The sequence below is a fragment of the Heloderma suspectum genome, chromosome 16 (genome assembly GCF_057233095.1).
Source record: "Heloderma suspectum isolate Gila_16-S chromosome 16, 16-S_ref, whole genome shotgun sequence".
NCBI lineage: Eukaryota > Metazoa > Chordata > Lepidosauria > Squamata > Helodermatidae > Heloderma > Heloderma suspectum.
The window spans coordinates 8,081,667-8,099,831 of NC_139473.1; the positions used below are offsets into that span (position 1 = coordinate 8,081,667).

The following is an 18,165-nucleotide window of genomic DNA, read 5'->3' on the forward strand; positions in this document are numbered from 1 at the left end:
GACAGCCAGAAAGCTGTGTCTGCTCTGGCTCGCTCTGAAAATGCTATGGTGTGCCTTTCCCCGGAAGTTCATTGTTTGTTTAAAAGCTGTGTAAAACCATCCAAACTTGCAAATAAACTCTGAGAAACTCCTGTTTTGTTACTTCCTGATTTTTTTCTCTCTACCCTATTGCTGCTCAGTGTTTTCTTGCGCATTTAAGGACACTCTAATCCTGTGTTTTATTTTTGGTTTCCCCACCCTGCCCTAGCAAATAGTCTCCATAAATGGGACATTAACACTCTCAAAGACACATTAGAAAAAACACTTAGCGATGTCGAACCAATCAGATCACTCGATTGGGTGAGCAGCCCTAACCCTATAATTTTATGTATGGGGTGCCGTGTGCACGAATGAAAATAAAGCGAGAACAGAGTTTAATAAGGATTCCTGTTTGGCATAATAATCTGTTCCTTGGGTCTTGACAAGAGGAGGTGGTGTTGAAGAGAGTAAGAGAGATCTGGAATTTCTATAGAATTGCCCAAGATTTTCTTGCTTTGGAAGATCTAGCTGTTCCAGGGTCTCATAGGAAAAAGGCTGTGTGCTTTTCTTTTGCATTTGCTTTCATAGAATCATAGCACAGTAGGGTTGGAAGGGGCCTACAAGGCCATCGAGTCCAACCCCCTGCTCCATGCTTTTGTGAAGTAAAACTGACTGGTAAGCCACTGAGGATCTTGTGTGTTGAATTACTCAAGTTGAAAAGTCTACAACTAGCGTGTATATATATAATGCACCATGGCAGTGTCCTTGGCATAATATAGATGCTTTATTGTTGATAATAATATGCCAATTAAACACCATGGGCCCACTTGGTAGTTGGCAAGGAAGTTCTGGATATCAGGTTCAAGAAACCTGAATTCAGATCTCTCCTTGGTAGTCCTGCAATGTTTAAATAACTGACTACCTAGATTAATAGATTCAGAACTGTTTGATTGGCTCAAATCATTGATTAGGCAGCAGTTTTACTGATATGCAAGCAGTAAACCAAGGCAGTCCCTGCCTGCAGGCTTAAGATCTCCAAATACATGACACACAAGAAAAAGGGGATGGGAAGGGTAGAGGGGCGGGGGGTTAAATCTTTCAGCAGGGCTGGTGGAATGGCCCCGCTTTCCCTCCCAACTCCCTCCTTACAGCCTGCTGGAATGGCTTCTGGTGGTGACAGCTGAGGAAGAGCCTTCATTTCCTCTTCCACCTGAACTGTGGTGAAGGGATATGTCAGCTCTTGACGTTAATCGTTGTGAAGGCTAACCAGGTTTCCCATGAATGTGAGAAGCTCCCCTCTACCAGATCAGACTATTTGTTTATCTCTAACCCAGTGCTGGGAGCAGCTTTCCAGGGTCTTGGACAGAGAGGCCATTCCCATCACCTGCTCCCTAGTCCTCTTGACTAGACACTGTCCAGCCATGGGTTGAACTTCAGACCTTCTGCATGCGAAGTATGTGTGCTACCACTGAGCTGTAGTCCCCCTTTTAAATCCTGCGTAACTAGGCTTTGGAATGAACATGAAACCATGGTTTCAAATTAGCTTGAAGTTTGATTAGCCCTGACTGTATTTAATGTGAATAGGGAGGAATTGTCTCCTGAGAGGAGAAGGGATCCTGCACACTTGATCTCTTGTGGTGGTTTTGCTGGCTCTGGCTAGCCTTGGGCAAATCAGTCTCTCTCCACCATCTATAAAATAGAAATACAGAAATATTGGTACCGATGGAAGTAGATAAGAAAAAGACCGTAAAGAAATTGGTATGCTACGAATGGTGTATGGGTAAGAGAGGGAGAAAAAAAATCTATCTCACAGTTTCTTCTCATAGCAAACTTAGATGGTGAGTGCCAACAGGATTGCAGTTAGAAGCTGGTGCATAAGGCTAGAGCAGAGAGGCTTTGGTAACCGTGTACCGTCATTAAGAGAGTAATTTGAGAATGGACATGGATTATAGAGGCAGATAAGTCTGATGTGGGCAGTGAGTAGTAGGGAAAATTTGGCAGATAGTGGCAAGACACAAGATGGTCTAGGAACCCCTTTTCGCAGAGGTGGGTGTTAAAGACTTTGAAAGGGAGATGCTCTTGGGGGAATAGGAAATAGTATAAGACAACGTGCAGTGAGAGGTTTTGGCAAAGGAGGAAAACTTTTGGGCTCTTGGAGAGGGGGTGGAATTCCCACAGAACTAATCTCCCATCTCTGTTTCCCCCCCGCCGCCCGGTCCAGCTACTGTAGCCAAAGTTGTTGACAGGTTTGACGAAGGAGTCCTCGAAGATGCTAACCTTTCTGTTGGACACATACGGAAAGGTGTCTCCTGCAACCTCTTGGATGCTGATAAGCGATACCATGGGAAGGCCACATCTCGCAAAGCTTTGGAGGAAGAGCTCTGGGGAGAGGCTGAGCTGTCAGGTGAGACCCTGCACCACTCTTGTGCGGCTTACTTTTCTCTTGTCAAACTGCCTTGTGCTTGGGAGCCCAGGTTTAAATTTGTGGCATGTTTATGCTACAGGAGTTGAACCTGTTTTCAAACCGACATGGCTTCCGACCCAAGGAATATTGGGAATCGTTCTTTGAAGGCGCATAGGGCCCTCTCTCAAAGAAATTCCTGCATCTGTGAGAAACTACAGTTTCCAGGAATCTTTAGGGCAGGGGTGGGCAGCTTGGGGTACTCCGAATGTTTTAGCCTACAACTCCTGTCGTCCCTCAACATGGGCTATGCTAGCTAAGGATGATGGGAGTCATAGGCCAAAACATCTGGCGGCCCACAAGTTGCCCACCCTTGCTTTTGGGAAAATCGTGCTACTTAAAAGCATCCTGGAAACCAGTATATATTCATACTGTAGAAGAATCCTTAGCTGGTGTGTTAACATTCCCATTTGCTTGAGCATTAAGCCGGCATTGGGAGGGAGCCGAGTTTGCGGATATATTGCCCTAGTTGAGGTTATGTATATTTCCAGTATGATTGGAAAATATACCTAACCTTAAGGATTTCATGGTTTTAATATATGCGCATATGTTTCCTGCCCTAATCTTTCGGTATAGGATGATACAAAGGATGATACAAAAGTCTAAACAAAAGAGCAGAAATCATCGACTGATGGATCAATCCATCATGCATCATTCAGACTTATGAGCTGCAAAGTTCATTGTTCTACTGTGTAGCACAGGGTGCAGAACCTCAGGCCTGGCGTCCCAATCCAGCCCTCTGGGGTTTCCCGGGTGGCCTCTCCCCTTCCCCTGGCCCTGCCACCTTTCCCCCAACTGCTAATCATTTGGTGTTTTTGCCATTAGTTTAGGTTGCAGTTCTAGGCAAGCTTATGCGGAAGCAAATGCCATTGAACACAGTGGGCTTACTTCCAAGTAAACATGCATAGGATTTTGCACTGTTACTTATCACAGTTCTTTGTACGAAACAGTTTTCATGGGTCATGGTTAATATAATAATCCCCTTCAGGGCTGCTCTTGTTAGTCTATATTAAAATGCTTCCTCCGTCCTCCCCCTTGTGGGAAATGTGCCTTGTTTATCATTGGAACATTAGTGGACTGTTTCAGTGAATGGAGAAACACATTTAGAACTAGGAAGGAATCCCTCCTCCCCAAGGCCTCTTGGTCACATTGCCAGGGACTCTTATGTCGGGGGGGGGGGGAATCTCAGCCTCAACCCCCTTCCCCTTTTCCCCAGCCACTGATCATTTTGTGGTTTTCCAGCTTGTGCAGTTCCCTCCCTCCCATTCTAAAAGGCTGAAATGCCTCTCCTAAGTCTTAGATGGTGCCAGTAAGAGCTTTAAGCAAAGATATGTTGGTATTTTGCCCCTTTTGCATTTTGTCATCCCCCCCCGGGGGGGGGGCGTATACAGCCCCATGAGAACTTCTCCAAAATGGAATTTGGTCCTCAGGGCGAAAGAGGTTCTACACCCTGCTGTATAGATTTTATTCCATTTGTTGCCTGGTTAGTGGTCTGCACACTATTACTACTACTACTAAATTTTAAGTCTCGAAAGTCTACATAGACTTCTCTCTACCCCCACCCACCCCAGGGAAAACATTTCTAAGCAGGTCCCTGCTTTTAGCAAAGTCCTTGTAAATTTGCACATTCTTGTGTGTTGTTTTATACAAGTCACTCTTCATGTCCTGAGACTTCACTGTCGTATGTTCCTGTTGCAAGAGGTTCATTATCAGGCCTGTGCTGGATCCATGGGAGGGAAATTGGCAGCTGGTTCTTTTCTTTTTTTACCCTGATGGATCTCCCAGGACTTATATCCTGCTCCTGTACGATTCCCCTCCCCCCTCCTTTATAAAGATGTGCGTAAGGCAGCTTGATCACCTTGTAACGCTCACCCATTATCTCATTATTTAATGGGAAAGGCTGTCAGCTAATCAATGGGTCTGATAATCAAGTTCAGCCACTACTGCTGAATGGAAGTGTGAATCTGAGGTTTCAATCTGCCAAGGGCGTGCCAATTGTCTCCAGTCCCTGGGCCAAAATGTTGAAGTTGGTACCAGGGGAGCTATTATAAGATGTAACCGTTTTAGGGAAGAGAAGCCTGGACTACTATTGTGATTATTTTAGCATTAACTCTCACAGCCAAGAAGTACCAAACGGTATCAATTTGGGCAACTAATTAGGTTTATCGAAGTTTGCATGCCCTGGTGACTTCGGAGGGCAAGGAAGTTCCACTGTTCTTGGAGGGGGGCTGCTCCAACGGAACAGGAGGAGGCAGAAGGTTGATTAGGATCTGCTGATAGATCTCTGGGAAGGGATTCCAACTCTCAATTTGTTTAACAGCAGCATTAACCCAAATGCCTTCTCCCCCTCCCCACCAAATTAGGCTGCCAGAACCACTACACTGTGGTGGAGTGCTCCTGTTCACTGCGCCAGCCAGCCAGGCCTCCTTCCAAGATAGTCCATTCCATCTCCCGGTCAGCATTCCGTGTCCATTGAGCATGCTCAGTCCTCATTAAGCTGTGAGTGGGGTATTACCCCCCCCTTCTCCACCCGAAGGTTGTTTGTCCTTCTTCAAACCTCCGGGTTCCCCCAGGCCTGCTGATATCTCCCTTTGGGGTGTGAATGGTCCTGTTCTGGCTACAGTTGGCGAACTGAGTATATGATATGCCTGTCATCCCAGTGTATGAACTTCATTTCTATATTGCCCAACAGTCGAAGCTCTCTGAGTGGCTGACAAAGACTAAAACCTTAAAAATAACAGTATAGTAACATAAGAGCCAGTGTGGTGTACTGGTTCAAGCGTTGGACTGGGACTCAGGAGATCTAGGCTCTAGTCCCTACTCGACCATGGAACTCACTGGGTAACTTTGGGCCAGTCCCTGACTCTCAGCCTAACCTACCTCACAGGGCTGTTGTGAGGATACAGTGGAGAGGGGGAGGGCTCTGTAAACTGCCCGGGGTTGCTTGCAAGATGAGAAAAGGCTATATGTAACTACTACTGCTAATTATTAATAAGAACAACACAAAAAACACAAATCAGTTTTAACTATCAACAAAATGAAATCCCAGGACCCATTAAAAACCCTATCATATGCCTTGAAATGCCTGGGAGTAGAGGAAAGTCTTAAGCTGGCATCAAAAAGGTGATATATGCTCAGACCTCCCAGCCCTTTTGTCATTCTGGCCGCTGCATTTTGCACTAGCTGCAGCTTCCGAACTCCCTTCAAGGCAGCCCCACGCAAAGCACATTGTAGTAATCTAATCCGGAGGTTACCAGAGCATAGACTGTTGAGTCCAAGTTCTTCCTGTCCAGGAAGGGGCATAGCTGGGACACTAGCCGAAGAAGGTAGAAGGCACTCCATGTCACTGAGGCCACCTGAGCCTCAAGTGACGAAGATGGCTCGAAGAGAACCCCCAAGTCACAAACCTGCTTCAAGGGGAGCGCAGCCCCATCCAAAACAGGTTGAGCACCCGCCAACATGAGGGGGAGGTAGCAATTGGCGCTGTCCCCTTTTGCGACTCGCTCTGCTTGATCGACCTCTGTGTCTTACAAAAAGCAAAGTAGATGAAGCGAGCCTGAAGTCTGCCCATGGCTGGAACAGAAAATTCAGAATTTCTGTGGGCGAGGCTATGGGGATGCCATTGTTTGCTTATGATGGATCAAATCCTTGTTCTGTCTTTTCTCCAAGAGTGTTTTTTTTTGGGGGGGGGGTCTTTTGCCCTTTTTATCCTTATAACAGCCCTGTGAGGTAGGGAAGTTGACTGGCCCAAGATCACCCACTAGGCTTTGTGCCTGAGTGGGGATTTGAACCTGGGCCTTTCCGATAGAAGCCCAACACTCTTACAGCGCAGTCCTATAGATGCCGACTCAGAAGTAAGTCCCACTGACTTCAGTGGGGCTTACTCCCAGGTAAGTGGGCATAGGATTCCAGCCTTATTACTTGGCGCACGGGCTTTGAAGCAACAGCTTTTCTCAAGGCTCCAAGGCAGAGGGATGGGGCAAGGCAAGTGCATAGGCTCTGTCCCTAGATAACACTTGGGTTGCAATCTGAAGCATGCTTGCTAGGGAGCAAATCCCATTGAGTAAACACATTTCAGGTTTTGATGTCTGCTTCCCTTCACCAAGCCCCTTCCAGCCCATGTTATTTATTTCAGACAGCCTTCCCCAAGCTGGCGCCCTCCAGATTTGTTGGACTACAACTCCCAGCATCCCAGAGCCAGCTCTGGAGGGCATCAGCTTGGGGAAGGCTGATTTACACTACTTATGTCCTGCCTCACTAATCAATAAGCCTTCAAGGAGGCTTGTCTAATCTAAAACCATAAGACCGAAGCCCCCCCCCCCCCCCCGTTCCAAGCCTGGCTAAAAACAACTACAACCTCTTTCCAATAAATAAACAACATAAAACAGAAGAGAAGCAGCAGCAGCCACTGTCTCATCCTTTTTTACCCATGTACTCAGTTAAGAGCTGTCTTGGAAGTTACGGATGGTTGCAGTTCATACTGGACCAGCATTAACTGTCGCCTTTTTGTAATTGATAGATGAGCAAACCTCAGGTGAGGAAGAGACAGATGAAGGTGACCTTGACAGTGAACCTCCGAAGGAAAACTCGGACGACGAGAGTCCAGAAATGGAGGAGGAAGAGGCGGCCGCTTGCCTTGAGAGTGGCCTGGAGGAGGAAGGAGAACCATCGGAGAACATGAAGAAACCATCTTTCAGTTTCCAGGCCATCAACGATTTTGAGAAATTTGTGGAAGGAATGGATGAAATAGGGAGTGGGGATGAGGATGAGGCTTCTAGTGTAGAGGAAGGCAGCGAAGATGAAGCAAGCTCAGAGGAAGACACCGAGGAGAGCAAGGAGGAAATGGTTGATGTGGACAAGAGTCAAGATGGAGGGGTGCTGTTGCCGTTCTCGAAAGACAAAGTGGCTGAGGAAGTAGCGAAAGGGAGAGCAGTGAAGAATCAGATAGGTCAGTAGGCATCATCCTTTCCTTTGTGGCCGTGATGAACATTTTGCTGCTTAGAGAGTCAGGTGCACCTTTTAAAAAGCAAGCAAGCACCGTCTTTGAAATAGAGAAGGAAGTGGTTTCATGCATGCCTGACAAAGGGGCGTCTGTGGGGGCCTCTGTGGGTAATTGCGCCATCAAAAGGGTCTCTCCTGCTGATCTTAAAACCTGAGCAGGTTCATTATGTGGCGAAGCAGAAGAAACAACAGAGATTGCCTTAATAGTTTGGGGCCAGGTTACTTTGAAGCATTGCCCACACCCTTACAAGCCTACCTGGGTCCTAAGATTGGCCTCAGAAGGTGCTGCTCTCTCACCTGCCATTAAGAGCAATCAGGTTGGCCAGTTACCAGGGGCATGACCTTTGTGGTGGCCCTGCATCTTTGGAACTCCCTCCCCTGAGAAGTCTGTTTGGCCCCTTCAGAGTTTTACATGACTGCTGAAGGCTCTTCTGTTCTGCCAGGCCTTTGGGTGATTTGTTGCTGGCTTTTATCTGTTTTATCATGCGACTGTCTTTGCTGTTTGCAATTATGATGTGGTTTTGTTTTGCAATATATTTTTACTGTATGCTCCTTTGTGGGGGCTTGACCTCAGAGGCGATTTATAAATAGTAGAGTGTCTGGGCATTTGCATTTTACCCAGGCTGAGCATATCACTTGCAATATTTAGGAAGATATATAAGCTTGCTTCTGTCATCCCTCCAGGGAAGAAAAAGAAGGTAGGAAATAGGCTTTTCTCTTACACAGCTGCTGAAAAGGGAGTGTGCTAAGGCCATATTTTGTTTTCCCTCTCCCTTCCCTAAAGCCCTGTGGGACCAGCTCTTGGAAGGGCGCATTAAACTGCAGACGGTCCTCTTGACAGCCAACCAGCTGCCACAGCCAGATACTTTCCCGGAGTTTAAGAAGAGAGGAGGGCAGGAGTTTGCTGATGCACTCAAGAACAGTAAGTTTTTCTGCTTCCCTTACAGCCAAAGCAGGGCAGGTGTGTATGCATTCTGTGCTTAAAGAAAAAATCCAAATTTGGAGCCAAAGCACTCCACGTTTTTTGACGTGTATTAACTACTCAAATTAAGCAAATTTTCTTCTGTGTGCTTACTCTGCATCATTTGTTCAGTAAGGGGGAGTTGAGCATGGTGCTGCAACCCCACCTGTAACCACTGGAAAACCTGCTCAGCCACCTCTCTGGATTTTTTTTTTTCTGACAGGTTGCTAAGCAGTTTCCAAATGTATCTTAGGGCAGGGGTGCAAAACCTCCGGCCCACGGAGGTTCCGCATCTGGCCTGCGGAGGTTCCGCATCCAGCCCTGCCCCCCAGAGGGATCCCTGCTAGACTCCACCCTCTTAAAAAATAAATTTAAAGACCATGCTATGGTTTGCTCACCAAACCAGATTCTGTGCTTGTGCAACAGAATTGTGAAATTATGGTGTATACCGAGCCATGCTTTCTGATGCGCAAGCTTTCAGGATTTGTTACGTAGCTGTTGGTACTGCTAAAGGACGCCAGTTGCTCCATCTTCAGAGGTTACTGCATCTTGATCAGCCTTCTCCAGCCTGGGGCCCTCCAGATGTGTTGGGGCTGCAGCTCCCAGCATTCCCAGCCAGCATTCCCAGCCAATGGCCATGCTGGCTGGGGATTATGGGAGTTGCAGTCCCAACACATCCGGAGGGCTCCAGGTTGGAGAAGACTGATCTAGAGTCTGAACAGCTGAGCAGACCAGCAGCTCTGAACCATGGTTTCCCCACTGGTATGTTTGGAAGCTCAATGGTGGTTTGGGTTTTGAACTGCGCTTAGTGCAAACCATGGTTTGTCACCTGAACGGAGCCACAAAGAGCCCTCCTCTGTGGCCACGTTTCCCAAACATGCCTCCCTTCTGGTTGTCCTCCCTGCACTCTCATATCCTATGCCACGCACCAACAAGCTCCTCACATCTAGGAGATGAGAAGGACCCATTGCTCAGTGGTCGAGTGCAAGCTTTGGATACAGGAGGTCCCCCCCTCCCAGGCATTCCAAGTTAAAAGGATGAAGTAGCAGGTGACGGCAAAGATCTCTGCCTGTGATTCTGACTGACAGTGGCTCTCCAGAGGAGACCGTACTGGGCTAGATGGACCAACAGTTTGACCTGGTTTAATGAAGCTGCCTGTGTTCCTTTCCCCACTAGAGTGATCTCTTACTTCAGGGGTGCTGAACCTTGGGGGAAAGGGGTGGAGCCAGGGAAAGGGGCACAGCCTTCTGGGGAATCCCAGAGGGCCAGATTTGGCCTTGGGCCTGAGGCTCTGCATCCTTGCATTACTTTGACAAGGTGGCCACATCTTCAGAATCCTTTTTTGGTTGAGTTATAGCTGGAGAGAGCCAGTCCCCACCCTTTGGCTCTGTGTCTGGATTCTGAGGTGGGTGTTCCCTTTGAATTCAACTGCAGCTGTGTTGTTTTTCTTGTTTTGTTTCTGAAGTATATAGTGGTCTGGAGCTAAAGGGCCTACTAGATGAGAGCTCGAGAAACTGTGATTTGAGTGAGAGAGGGGCCATGGTGCAGTAGTAGAGCCCCTACTTTGCCTGCCAAAGAACCCAGGTTCAATCCTTGGCATCTCCAGGTAGGGCTGGAAAAACTCCTGCTTGACAGCCCAGATTGCTGCTGCCAGTCAGTGTTGACAATACTGGGCTAGACCCATAAAGTGGCTTCCCAAGTTCCTGTTGAGGTTTCAGCTCTCAGAGGTTATTTCTCCTCTGCAGGGATGGGGGACTGATTAGGCTGATCCACCCCAAGAGGCTTATGGAATCCACAGCTTTCCAGAGACTCCTTGGGGAGTTTTTGGATGGCATGGCTGGCACCCCTGAAACCCTGGAGAGTCGCTGCCTGTCAGTGTCGACAGTGCTGGGTTAGATGCACCCATGGTCTGACTCAGTATAAAGCAGCTTCCTATGTTCTTAGAGTATGTGTGTGAGAAGGGTGTGTATCTGTGAGTTTTGTGGGGGAGCCAAAGTAAGTCAACATAGCGAGCAAGCTTTCACATTCTCCAGAAAGATTCTTCAGGTTGGATGAGAGAGAGGTAATGCACCTTGAAGAGTTAAAAAGTGGCCTAGCATTGGTCCTGATAGCCCAGATTCCACTGCTGTCAAATCTTTAGATGCCAAGGCAACTGGACGCCTGGTCCCTCCCCACCCTCTCACTTTGGTGACTATGTTTATAGGATCTATGAAGGCTCCTCATGACAGATTATGATGCTAATTCAGCAGTGAACAACATAAGTGATTCCTCAGTGCGTGTGCAGATCTACATCAGGTGAAGTGCTTTATGCTTCATGGTTAGCTGTAGCTGTAAACCAAACCTCGTTCCTTTTTTGTTTTTTGTTTTTAAAAGGCAAAGTCCCACCAATAGTAAGCCTGACCTTTTACTAAAACGTGTGCCATTAACGTATTTAATGAGATGCATTACAAACTGCAGCGAGCGGCGTGTTTCATTACAGGTCCAGAAACTGCGATATCATTAAAGACCTTTAACAGAAACAATGGTTGACATTTTGATATTTCCCATAAGCAAAACACAGCTATGAACATAGAGTTTAATATATAAATTCTGTAAAGAGGTGGAATTTAATATATAATTTTTTAAAGCTCTGCCAGAGTGCTAGGAGAAGATCATGTACTTGGTTTAAAGCTAGAAAGTGACAAGTATTTAAAGGATCTATATCTAAAAAGTCAATTAAAAGAAACTCCTTGTTGGCTTAACCATGATATTTGGGATTCTGAAAATTTGCTAGAGGTTTTAGGCACCTGAGATTTGTTATAGTCTTACACATATGGGTCTGATAGTGCAGTCCTAGGCATGCTTATTTATTTATTTCTAAGATTTATTAGTTGCCCTATAGCTAATAGCTCTCAGAGCAATGCATAGTAAAAACACAAATAAAAATCAAATCTATATAAATCAAAACAAAAGCATTATAATAAAACAATCAATTAAGAATATAAAGAGGAGACATGCTGGATCAGACCAAGGATCTATCCAGTCCAGCATTCTGTTCACACTGTGGCCAACCAGATGCCTCAGTGGGAAACCCACGAGTTAGGAGATGAGTGCAACAGCACCCTCTTGCCCATGTTCCCCAGCAGCTGGTGTCCATAGGCATCCTGCCTCTGATACTAGAGCTGATCTATACCCATCAGGACTGGTAGCCCTTGATAGCCTCCTCTTCCATGAATTTGTCTCATCTCCTTTTAAAGCCATCCAAGTTGATGGCCATCACTGTATCTTGGTGTAGTTAATTCCATAGTTTAAGTGTGTTCTTTGCGAAGAAGTGCTTCCCAGAAGTTTTGTGTTTTTAGGTGGGGGTGGGCTGAAAGTAGATCTCCAGATGTTTTGGACTTCAACCTGCAACATTCCTTATGCCTGGCCATACTGGCAGGAGCTTTTGGGAATCAAAGTCCCAAACATCTGGAGATCTACCTTCTGCCCATCTCCCTCCTAGGTGGTGTACCTTCTTGAGTACCAGGTGCTGGTGACAAAAGGACAAGGAAGGGCCTTCATAGCTTCCTTGTGAACCACCCAGAAGCATCTGTCTGGTTGCTGCTAGATGCAGGATGTGGAGATTTATTTACTTTTCTCCAAGACAGCAGGGCTCTTATTTTTGTAAGCCAAACAGAACCCCTTATGAATATTGTTTCCATATCCAGAGTAGATATAGGGCAGTCTTCCTCAACCTGGTACCCTCCATAGAATTTTAAATGGTGATTTAAAGGATTTGAAAAAGTGTGTGTGTGGGCGGGGGACAGGACAACAACCCACCCGGTGACTCCGCCAGTCTCCCCTTATGTTACATCTTTTGTAGCTTGGGTTACATACCACAGCATGGTCTGCCTGTTCTTGGCTGCCTGTGGATCTCGGATTCTGGCGGATGATTTACTGCAAAATTGCTTATAAATTGAAGTAGAAAATGTTTTGCCGACGTGGCAGCTTTCAAGCTTCGCACCCATTTGTCACCCAGCATTTCCCTTTGTGTATAGAACAGGAATTAATTAGGCTGCACTGCAGGAAAAAGTTTATGGCCATAATTTATATAGGATGTATTTTGTTTTTTTAAAGGGGCAGTGTTGCTTTCTGGGGCTTTTTAAGACTTTGAGAACGGAGGGAATGCCCAGGTAACACACGCCGCTCTTAAATTCAGATTTAGGCCTGATGAGCCTCCTAAACAGAGGTGCAAAAATCCAGGTGCCCAAAGTGCCTTAAGGAATGGGCCCAGTGACTGGGTAGCTGAAGTGGGTGGCAGTGTTGTCTAGCGGTCAAAGTCTCATAGTAGGACAGGGAAGACTCAGGTTCAGATCCTCACTTGGCTCTGAAGCACGTCAGATTACTTTGGGCCGATCATTATCTCTCACCCTTGCCTACCTCACAGGGTTTTAGTCAGGATAAAATGGGGGACAGGGAGGAATAATAACCATGCACATGCTCTTGAACTTCATGGAGGGAAGGCGGGATATAAAAGAAGAGTGGTGCAGCTGGGGCCTTCAGATGTCTGCCCAGGAGCAGCAGGTGATGAGGGCAGCAGAGCTGAGCCCCATTTCCTGTGGTTGTGATGATTTAAGTGAGTTTGAAATGCAAACCTGCACATGCGCCATCTTAAAAAAAAGAAAAAGAAAAAAAAAGTTGGCCCACCGTTTTGACATCCTAACGTATCAGGAATGTAGAAGTAGTTGTATAGCTTGGAATGGTGGTTGGGTGGGGGGAGAAGGAAATAATGTTGTTGTTGTTGTTGTTGTTAAATTTATATCCTGTGTTTTTTCCTCCTGTGAGGAGCCCAAGCTGGCTTACATAGTCCTCCTCCGCCTCTCCATTTTATCCTCACAGCAAACTTGTGAGGTAGGTTAAGCTGAGATTGACTGGCCCAAAGTCTCCTAGTGAGCTTCAAGGCCCAGTGGGGACTAGAACCCAGATCTCCCCAGTCCTGGCCCAGCACTCTAACCACTACACCACACTGGCTCTCCACACTGTTAGTTATGTAATGCACATGGCTGTCTAGAGGCCCCCCAATAAAATCATGAAGTCCAGGGTCTAAAATACCTAGCTGCACCACTGTAAGAGAACTGTCACAAGTCAGGATCCTGACCCTCCAAACCTATGAGAGGTGGGATATGAGGACTTGGTTCCTGAGTCTCTCCCTGAGAGAGTCAGGCAAGCACCCACTCCCCTGTAGTAGGGCACACATGGAGCAGGGATAGGCCACCTGGTGCCCTCCAGACTTTTTGGACTACAATGCCCATAACCTCAGACTATTGGCCATGCTGGCTAGGGCTTACGGGGAGTTGCCTTCCCCTGCCCCATAGCATGTCAGGTGTCCATGCTGGCTCTCCCCAGTTGAATCTCCATCTCCAATTGAATGCCCTTTGTTTTGTTTTTTTCCCCTTTTAGAGTGTAAGTCTCTGGGCAGGGCCTGTGTCTCCAATATGTATACAGCGCTTAGCAATTCGAGGCACTTCATATATCTAATATATAACAATTGGGGGCACATAACGAAACATTGCAAGGTTTTCTCTGACCCCTAACAGGAGTGTTCCTGTTTGGGGAAATGGGACACTCCCCCACCCCTTTCTTTGCTACCCTTCTGAAACGTCCCCTCGTGTACTGTATCAAGCTAAAAGGCTCTCAGTCAGGGCTGGCTGACAGCTCCAAATCAGGATACTTCATAGCTGCATAGCATGAGAGAAAGAAGGCTTGGCTGCAACTGACAGTTGCTCTGGGACTTGAGAGCAGAAGGGAAGCGTCCTCCGGGAGGCTGCGCCCCTTACTCTCAGGAATAACATCAAACCAAGAGGGAGGCCTGCCTGGCCCATCCATCGGCCAGGGAAGGAGCAGCTGCAGGGAGCTCCCTGCCCCCTCCCTGCCAGAAAGAACATGTAGCTCCTCCAATAGCCTGTAGCCCTGGGACTGCAGAAAGAAGTGGAAAGAATGGTCTGGCCCCATCCATCGGCCAAAGGAGCAAGAGCCGCCAATTGCTGTTCAAGCACGAAGATCAGTAAGGGAAGATTGGCCTGGCCCGAAGTGCCTCTTAATTCCTGCTTAGCGCTCGCCACCTTGTTCTGGACTTGAAAAGCTGATCTCCCACCCCTTCCTTTTTTCCTCCACTCCTCTTCCCTTGGGCATCTTCCGTTTTAGTTTGTAAGCCTGATGGCAAGGCCTTGTCTGTCTGTCTCTCTCTTGTGTCTGTGAGCCGCTTTGAGGGACAATAACTGACTGAAAAGCCGGATAAATATATAGTTGTTATCACCATCATCTTCTTGTGGGCATCTGCAGGATAGGGGTTTCTCCATCCTGAAATCTCCCTGTATAAATGGAACTGGATCCCACTTTTTCTGCTTTAGTGGCTGCCCTGAAAAATGTTGCAGAGATCGTGGGGTTTTTTGTTTTTTTTTACATCTTGCTTGCTTTCATTCAGGTAGAGTCTTAGTGACAACTGCCTGGATTGACGTTTTTTTCCTCTCCTCTCCCCTCAGGATAGATTTGTGTTCCCTTGCCATTGTGCCTTCATCTCATGTTAGGCACGTGAGGGTGCCTGCGTTTAGGATCTTGCATGTTCAATTAATGTTCCCTCCCCCCCACCCCAGTTTCCATAACCAATGCAAGTCAGAACTAGCAATCTGAGCTTGATTTGCACATTAAAGAGTCCCATTAATTAAAAATTCCACTCCCTGGTATGTTCCCCCAGGAATCCTCTATTCTTTATGTAGAAAAGGAGCACTGGGGTGCATGATTCTCCGTTGGGCGTTCATGTCAATTGCACGCCTCACATTGATCTTTTCTGTGTTCATTTTTTAAAAATACCTTGCTGAATTTCCATAAGGCTGTGTTGATTTCCTCCCCTAACCCACCTTCCTGCCCAGAAAGGCACCCAGGTTTCTGATGGGAAGGAAAGTAGGAATATTGGCTGCAGGTGGAGTAGGAAATTCAGCTCCAGAAACTCTGCAATCTGGGAAAATAGTGTCATTGCTACTGGTTTTAGGTAGATATGTACAGGTCTTGGGGCGGGGGGGGGGGCGAGGACACAGAGCTTTTTCCTGGGGTTTTCTGGAAAACGTGAGAACATGGGAAGGGCATTTCCTTACCCAATTTTTGTTTTGTGGGGTGTGGGGCTTCTTCGCATCTCAAGTTCTAGGACCCTGTAGCTAGGACTGTGGATATTTGATGTATCCAAAGTGAGGAGCAGAATTTGTCTTCATGAGAGTGGTGGCCATAAAAAAATTAAATCATGTATGCATAGCTATAGCTTTAGTGCTTGTTTCAGAATGAGAGGCATAAAATAGGACTGGTGAAATAATCACAGAAGAGGAGAGCAGCTTTAACTTCATCATTGTTATGAATAATAATTTTAACATTTCTTAGATGCCTTTCTGGCGACTTAAGGCGACGTAAACAGAAGTAAAGCGTAGAACATTTCAGACAGCTACAATTATCCACTAAAATACAACCACCTTAAACAGCTTATGGCAAGTTGCCACACTAGTCCACTGCAGCTAGCAGTCCCGAGGGCTGGGACAAGGGTGTACTTTTAAAAGGGGCGGGGGTCAGTAGGTCAGGGGGAGAAAACGTGCTTTGCAAGAAGGCGGTCTCTTTCTTTATCTTGTAGATCTCACTTCCTCCGAAGAGCTCAGGACTGTGTACAGGGTTCCCCCCTTCGGTCTTCACAACAACCCCATGAGATGGGTTGGCCGAGGGTGTTTGTCTCACTGGCCTAAACTTGTTCAGTGAGCTTCATGGCTGAGTGGGGATTTTAACCCTGGCCTCCCTGGCTTAATCTAACCACTACACCGCACTGTTCCTCAGGCTCCATACCTGGCACTCCCAGTTCAAGGATCATAGGTTGTATGGGTAGGAGAATGACCTCTGAGAGCTGGTCAAAGGTAGGCAACCTGGTGCCCTTCAAGATGTTTTGGATGACACCTCCCATCATCCCTTGCCATTGGCCATTGCTGTGGACAAGCAAAAGCCCCCTCCTCCATGGCCAGCTGGAAATGTAGGCTACTAGCCTCTTGAAGGATGGAGCAATCTGCCCCTGCACCGCTTGTCCCTCTGGAGCCACCTTTGAAAAGGCAGCGGGCTAGTGGAGGAGGGATGGAGTAATCCGTCTCTCCTCCACCACTTGCCTGCATGGAATTCCTCATCTGCATACATCTACCAGCTGACTTGTTAAATACAAGGTTGGCATAAGGCACTTCCTTATTTATTATGTATTGGCTTCCAGATAAAATGCTAAAGCAGCGTAATCAAAAGCACATCCACAAATCCTTTAAAAGCCTGGGAGAATAAAAAAAGTCTGCTTAGCACCAGAAAGATAACTGGGTAGGTAGGCAGCAGGTGAGCCTCCCTGGGGGCAGAGTTCCCACAAACCATCTGCAACCTGAGAATCCCCTCTTCCCTCAGTTACCACTGGTCTCCCCTTAGTAAGCCGGGTGTCTCGGAGGAGGACATAGGCAGATGACCCCAGTGTACTAGTGAGTTTTGTTTTTTATTTAAAAGATATTTACCCCGCCTTTCAAGGTGCACTGCCCTCACAAGGCAGCTTACAACATTACAAAAACATGAACATTAAAACACACATGTATACATGTAGGAGGGGCACCAGCTAATGTTTTTTGGCACCAAATGCAGACTGGAACAAATGAGCCTTCAGCGTTTTTTTTTAAAAACCCCAGCAGTGCTGAGGCCTTGCATATCTCCCTGGGGAGGGAGTTCCAAAGATGCGAGGCCACCACTGAGAAAGCCTCCTCCTTAGTACCCGCCAGCTTAAATGGTTCTTGCTGGTGGGCCAGAGAAATGATGCAGGAGAAGGTGTTTCTTCAGCTGCCTTGTCATAGCTGTGTAGGGTTTTATAGGCAAGCACCCTCACCTTGAGTGGAGCTTGGAAACGAGTGGAATTCTTTCAATGGCAAGAGCAAGATGCAGTCTCTGGAACAACCATTCTTGCTTTGAAAAGAATGCAGCTGTGGCTGTTCTGTACTAACAGTGACCCAGTTCGCATGATCAAGCAACCCATGGTTTGTTTGTGACTGCACATGAATGAGTGTTCCCGCCTGCTCCCTGGCTTCTGCTTTCAGTTGTGTAAACCTGGAGATTCTGGGTTGTTTAGGGGTTAAACAGCCCAGAGTTAACCCGACAACAAACCATGGTTTAACTATGGGCTGTTTAACCCCTAAACAACCCAGAGTTTCCATATTTGCATGTCACGGAACAATCTAGTAATGGGGTATTCCTGGGTTGTCAACCGAAAGTGGAAATGGTAAGAGGTGGGAAGCAGCATGGTCACTTGCCCACTCCTGCGTGCCCCTCCCCTGCCAATTCCTGGGTTAAACAACCCAAGATTTGGTTGTTATGTGCAAACTGGGTCAGATTTTTATATAAGAGCTCGAAAAGACCGAGGCTGCAATCCTTGGGATGCTGTGGGATTTAAGAGGGCCAGGACTACAGGCTGAAAACACCACCAATTCCAACCCATTGAGTGAAAGACAGGGCCATTTTATCTTGTACAGTGCCTAGCTCTTCAAGGCAGTTAATAAACGGTATTAATCCAAAAACAAAAAGTCTTGTGGCACCTTAAGTAACAGATTTATTTTGGCACATGCTTTCTTGGACACTCTCCACCTTATCAGAAGCATGAAGTCAAGCCCATAAGTAATGGCATCCCAGCTCAAGTCCAGGTCCCTAAAGTTGATCTTCTCCCAAG

At 46.9% G+C, this 18,165-nt stretch overlaps 1 protein-coding gene across 9 annotated transcripts in view; it reads left to right on the top strand.

Annotated features, from left to right (window-relative positions):
- The window catches only part of AATF (apoptosis antagonizing transcription factor), a 111,092-nt gene that overhangs the window by 6,729 nt on the left and 86,198 nt on the right, over positions 1-18,165 (top strand). For all 9 annotated transcript variants that reach the window (XM_084822408.1, XM_084822410.1, XM_084822409.1 and 6 more), the window contains exons 2-4: positions 2,240-2,422; positions 6,999-7,427; positions 8,265-8,402. In XM_084822408.1, the coding sequence (XP_084678534.1) occupies positions 2,240-2,422; positions 6,999-7,427; positions 8,265-8,402 (750 nt within the window). The remainder of the gene's footprint in view (positions 1-2,239; positions 2,423-6,998; positions 7,428-8,264; positions 8,403-18,165) is intronic.